At 40.8% G+C, this 6,285-nt stretch overlaps 1 protein-coding gene across 1 annotated transcript; it reads left to right on the top strand.

Annotated features, from left to right (window-relative positions):
* Positions 1 to 89: 89 nt before the first annotated feature.
* Positions 90 to 6,202, top strand: LOC101856916 (the record flags this gene model as incomplete). Its single annotated transcript, XM_013086951.2, is given in 3 exon segments — positions 90 to 301; positions 2,548 to 2,708; positions 6,080 to 6,202. Coding segments are annotated over 3 exon segments (392 nt in total), but the record flags the coding sequence as incomplete, so codon positions are not given.
* Between the last annotated feature and the right edge of the window lie 83 nt (positions 6,203 to 6,285).

The following is a 6,285-nucleotide window of genomic DNA, read 5'->3' as shown; positions in this document are numbered from 1 at the left end:
TCCTCCTCCTCCTCCTCCTCCTACTTCTTCTTCTTCTGATATTGTCAATGATTCTATAGGATGATGAAAGTAGAAATCGACATTAGAAAAGAATACATGTACTAATTATTCATTTGAATAATTTTTCTTCCCCCTCCCGGCAGAGTCACAAAGATTGACGGTTAGATCTGACATAACAGAGTTCGAGACAGCCATGATTGACCTAAGAAATCCCCAGTTTGTCATGAAAACGAGATTGGCGGCTTACGGAGCCCTCATCTTTTTCAGTTTTTTCATTTCAATCGGCATTAGCCAATCAAAGGTTCACTTACTTTATTTTTGCATGTGTTTGTCCAACAATTTGCCATGGTGAAACAGCGACTTCTGCCAATACCCGCTGACAGCAAAGATAATGTAGGTCTGTGGTAACTCTCAGTGTTGGTGCAAGCCCCATACACACATGCACACAATACCCCTCCCCCCTCCCATTAACCCAACAAAGCTAACAATATTATAACGTTTTTGATGAGCTAAGGGAGGCGTAGTTGCGTAGTTCTCACTTACTGTCCAATATGTACCTGCCTTTGTGGTATGTATCGGTTAGGCGCTTCACCGTCGCAAGCAGTCCGATTTCCGTGTGGGCTGAATTTTTATCGAGTATCTCGGTCTGTCTGGGTGGATATTGTATTCTTCTGAGCCTTTGTTGGCCCTGACAGGCAATGTCGAAACCCGCCTCTTTTAATGATCTAAATTGTGTGGATAGGTGCGTAAAACACCTACAATATTTCCCCCCCCAAAAATAATTCAAAATGTCCACAGTTTCTATTAACATTTAAAAGACATCAAGAGTGCACCAAAACAAAATGATTTAAATACAATATGGAGTGTCATTGACATCAACATACAAATACAAAGGCATATCGAAAAATCTGTCTACGTGTGTGCCAGAAGAATACACACACTTGAAATTCGCTAAGTTCAGTTTTTTGAGACCTCGTGCTGAACGTCACACTGACCCGGTGGCAGAGAGTACCCTTAAAATAAAATGATTCTCACTTCACTTTTTTACGAGTACTATAAATTACAAACTTGTCTCTGTTAGATGTTTCATTGCTCGTGATGCTTGGTTATTGTCTTGTCTGTTTTTGGTTGTAGGTCGTATCGTACGCCGTGCTGTATTGAATGTTGAATAAAACCTACCAAAAGGTCATACCAGACTGCGTGTTTGAAAATTGTATCTTGAAGACTCTCTTATTTCATGGAGAATTGAGTTACACACTGCACACTACTGGCACAGATGCCCTGAACAATCTGACTTGTATTTTTTTTCCATATGACGCTTAACAAATAAGACGTAAAAACATGAACTGGAAGAGTGCGAATCTTTGAAATCCCCCTTTCTCAAAATTATGCGTCATGGAGTTAGAATCCTGTCATCCTAAGGGCGCGAGTGGTGATTTCTATAGAAAGTGTATGGTTGTGAACCACCTAGCCAGTATTTCCCTACACAAAAGTGTATGGGTGGGCAACACCCGGTTGGAAACGCCATACGTATTTTTGAACCGGTGAGAGCCACCACACATTCAGCATATGAATATTTTTTAAATGGATCACAGACTTAAATACACCAAATTTGAGGATTGCATAGAAGCACAACTGGGTGGATTGAACGCATTCGGAGTTGTGTCTTTACAAAGTGGTCAGGAGGGTGTAGTACACCAAGCTGGTGGGGAAAGGGATAATTTTTCTCTTTATTCTGGGTTTGGAAAAGAGAGGGTGGAGATATGGGGTAGGGAGGAGGGGGGGGGGGCGAGGTTGGAATTTGCAAAGGGTACCTTTGGTATTTTACTGGCTGTCAAAAATTCTTTTCCTTAAATCACGCAGAAGGTAAATCCAAATAGGATAATAATTATTGACGAAAACAACAGAAACTTCATCCCATACTTGTCTACCCCTCTCTCCCCCGCCCCTATTACTTTAAAGTTTCTTCTCCCAGTCTATCTCTAATCAAAGTATCTGTCTGTCTGTCTGTCTGTCTGTCTGTCTGTCTGTCTGTCTGTCTGTCTGTCTGTCTGTCTGTCTGTCTGTCTGTGTTGGCGTATTGACTCCCCCCTCCCCCTTTGTAGAACCAATATGCTAATGCTATGAAACGTTCGGAACAATTTTGTCTTTTTTTGAAAGTATGATTGACACTCGTTTTTTACGATCTCTGTGATGCTATATGATGTCATTATAATGGGCTGAGAGCATTTCTTTAGAGTTTAAAACAGTACAATGGTCATCGTCTGCATTGCGTGGTAAATTCCCATTACTTTTCCAAAGGGTAACTTGGAGAGGCAGGGTTAATAAAATGGCCAGTTATGGACTTTTTAAAAACCACCAGCATATTGTAATTTCCTTTACTCCCAACACTCTGCATTTATTGGTATGCACAATTTCATTATTTATATTCTTAAAAAGAAAGATTAAAGTTAGTTATTAGTGACTGAGATGATGCGTGCCCTTTGGAAGTTATAAGTATTGCTTGTAAAATCTAGTCATAAAGGAAAATAATGTTTTGTTCGACAGAGCAACACAGGTGACTGTATCCTGTTTTACGATGGAACTAAAACCGGCCAAAACAGTAACTGCGACTTCACAACAGCCATAGCGATCATATTGCAGTTGTTGTTTTTGCTGTTTCGAGTGGTAACACTGTTCCTGGTGTTACACGGTACAGTTGGTACTGAGTAAGTTCACTAAGAAATCCTCTTCATCTTTGTTTTTCCCCTGTTTGATCTCAGGTGTTGTCCACTGCTGGTTCTTCAGTACAGATAGAACCTTTTCAATTTCATAAGACGCGGTATGAATGCCTGTTTACCATGGGAACGTTTTGCAGGAATAACAGCCCACCAATAACAGGAGGGAGATATGGACTGGTTGCACTTGTTTAAAGAAAACTGGAAGAGGGGTGTGTGGGGAAGGCTATTGCTATGTCATTGTGAAATGGATCAACCATATCAGATTTAGAAACTTAGGGCATCAGGAGTACAACACCCTACTAAAGTATAATACAGCATCATAATATATCATAAGATAAGATAAGATAAGATAGTACTTATATCATATGAGGATGTGCTCTCTTTCACCAAAATACGTTAGCTCAGCAGATAAAATTATGCCTTCAAGGGTTTTTTCGAGTTAAAAGCTGGCGTTAAAGTCTTCATGCAGAAAGATATTATGATGGCTGTTCTTCTGCTAAGTGATACCAAAAGGGCTCGTGGACATAGAATCTACCTTTTTTTAACACCACACGTGTCCGAATAAGAATTCATAAGGTCAGGGGCAGCTTGTTGGAGCTGACTATGAAGTGTCAGGGCATTCTCCACAAAACTTACGTTACAAAAAGCCCATTTTTCTCCGACAAACTTTTCAGCGACTGGAATGACTTGTGTCGGACCGAATTTAGCACCCATTTAACACAATTCGTACCGGATTCCAGCGGGGATCGAACACAGAACTTCTGGATAACTAAGGGAGTGTCATTCCATCTTCACCATAAATGCACCATTTTTTTGGAGGGATGGGCTCTACATGCAGTCACACCCAACTCAAACGAACACGCATTCCTAATGTCTCTAGCACTCCAGTAGGTCAGTTAGTATCACACTAAACTAACCTGGGATATTGCCTTGTTTGTGTACTCAACGCGACCAATTTAAATTTGGGGTTTTCAAGTCTTTTAACCTGCTCTGGTTGGTCTTTTAGCTAACAGTTACTGTCAGATCACTTTATAAATTTGAATTAAAATACATGTATCCTAAACAGGGCACTGTCATAGCCATAGCCGCTACTCATCGCTCTCTTTAAAGCTTCGCTGAGCTGGTGCGCACCATTGGCGCGCAAATAGAAAGGCAAAACATTAATCTTGCTATCGAGTTGAATGCGCGCGCAAACTTTCCATTTTACACTATTCGAGGGGGGTTCAATAAATCTTTGATCTGGGTGTGAAGGAATCATGGCAGAGTAATGAAATTTCGCCAGCCTTTAGACGATTTCTCTGGAAAATACCATGCAAATGTTCGGGAAAATCTGACAACAATAAGGCACTAGTCACCATGTTTAATGAAACCATGCACAAAAACGTTTGGTTTTTCTTTGCTAAAGCTGTGCCATGGAGCCTGTTGGACATCGGTCAGTTATCAAGTTCTTACACAAGCAAGGAAAATCCCCTTTGGACATTTTTCAAGAAATGCTCCAAGTCTATGATGACGAATGTCCTCGTCATAATACTGCGACATACTGGGAAAGACAATTCAAATCTGGATTCATGTCGCTGAGGGATGAAAATCGTGAGGGGCGTCCATCCTTTGTGATAACTGAAGAGAATGTATCCATAGTGAAGAAACTGGTTCTACAAGAACGATGTATCGCTGTTTAACAGCGCTCAAGTGAAACGAGAATCAGTGTAGAGTCAATTGAAACGATTCCCCATGACCATCTTAACATCAATAAGGTGTCTTCACGGTGGGTACCCCGCCTTTTGACATGTGAGCAAAAGAAGCAGATGGTTGAGTCTTGCAAAACGCTCCTTCGAATTGAGTCTATTGACACAAATTTCTTTAAAAACATCGTGACTGTGGATGAAACATGGATTTATCGTTTTGATTCAGAACAAAAAAATGTTCTCCATGCAATGGAAAAACCCTTCTTCTCCCTCACCAAAGAAGGCAAAAGTAATGCCGTCAAGCGGAAAGGTCAAGCTGTCGTGTTTCTGAGATTGTAAAGGTATCATCATGACTGACTACCTGGAAAATGAAAAAACAACAACAAACCAGTCACCGGAGACTACAACTCGGGTTTGCTGATAAAATTGTGGTCCGAATTGGAGAGAAAAACGTGTAGAAAACTAAGTAATGGGGTCCTCCTACTGCATGACATCGCCCCTGCGCACAGGGCACAAACAAGCAGTCCAGACAGCAGAATAGTGCGGCTTTGAAATCCTGCAACACCCAGCTTATTCACCAGACCTAGCCTCCTCATACTTTTTTGTTTCATAATCTAAAAAAAATCACTCAAAGGACGTCATTGAAGGTGTTGAAGACTGCTTAGGGGCTCATTCTGGGTCATTTTTCTGTCAAGGACTTTTGAAGGTCAATGAGAGGTGGCAGAAATGTTTTACTCTGCGTAGTGACTATGTAAAGAAATAAAAGTATATGTGCCAAGTTACAAAGCTCTATCTTTATTCCTTCATATTTAGACCAAAGACTTCTTGAACCCCCCTCGTATGTGCAAATACATACAAGTTGTAAAATTAATCTTCTTGAACTGGTTTTGAGGATCATAATGACATAATCATGCCAGCTAATTATATACGTACAACAAAGTCAGTTTTCAAAATTGCAATTTTAACCGTTTTGAATCTCTCTCACTTTCAGAAATTCTCATTACAAAACAGTTGTTCTTACTTGGAAAAATGGGTAATGGTCTACTTAAACCCCTATTCTTTAAATACGACAATGACGTCAATGCCATCCCATGTCAACTCCCTCCCCATCCCCCCCCCCCTCTTCCCCCCTCTTTCCCCACTCCATTCTATGTATCCATATGTCGTTCCGAATCCAGGGTTGACACAGTGGCCCTGTAGAAAATAAAAAGTGAAGCATCGTGGCGAAACCATGCATTCGTCAAAATAATGAAATCGAAGAAATTTGCATTTTCTGTCCGTTTGGCAATTTTTATCGATTTTTTGTTTTTTGGCTCATTTAAAAAGCATTTCTGTGGGGATTTTCGTGAAAATGTCGATTTAAGGTACAAAATATAAAATGTAAGTCTCTAAAGGACTCTCAAGCTTTGGAAGTCGCTCCACTTTGGCGGTCATTTTCTAGATAATTTTACCCCTGAAACCAGGCGACCCCCTACTTCTTTCTATCGCAAATGTCTAGACTTCTATTCATGATAGATGAATACTGTTTTCACCGAATGCAAGACAAAAGAACAAGCTTTAAAATGATACCAATAACTCCACATGTTCAAAAATTAACGAGTGCCTGATTCTACCGCGTCGTGACATGTACTCATTGGTATCATCATCTCGATGGTTATTCTGGTGTCTTTTCAGTCACACGCTGTTTTCGGACACAATGGAGCAGGCGTACGTTGCTATTGATTTCATAGCTTTCGTGTTGACCTTTGCAGGAGCTAGTATTCTGTCCCCCGGAGTAGGTGAAACGTGTGAAAACATGTACGTATAACTCTACAGGACCTGGCATAACTCGCCCCTTCTCCTCCTCCTCCTCCTCCTCCTCCTCCTCCTCCTCCTCCTCT

The sequence above is a fragment of the Aplysia californica genome, unplaced genomic scaffold (assembly GCF_000002075.1).
Source record: "Aplysia californica isolate F4 #8 unplaced genomic scaffold, AplCal3.0 scaffold00525, whole genome shotgun sequence".
NCBI lineage: Eukaryota > Metazoa > Mollusca > Gastropoda > Aplysiida > Aplysiidae > Aplysia > Aplysia californica.
Note: the sequence above shows the minus strand (reverse complement) of the source record. Positions and strands in the feature narration are given on the sequence as shown.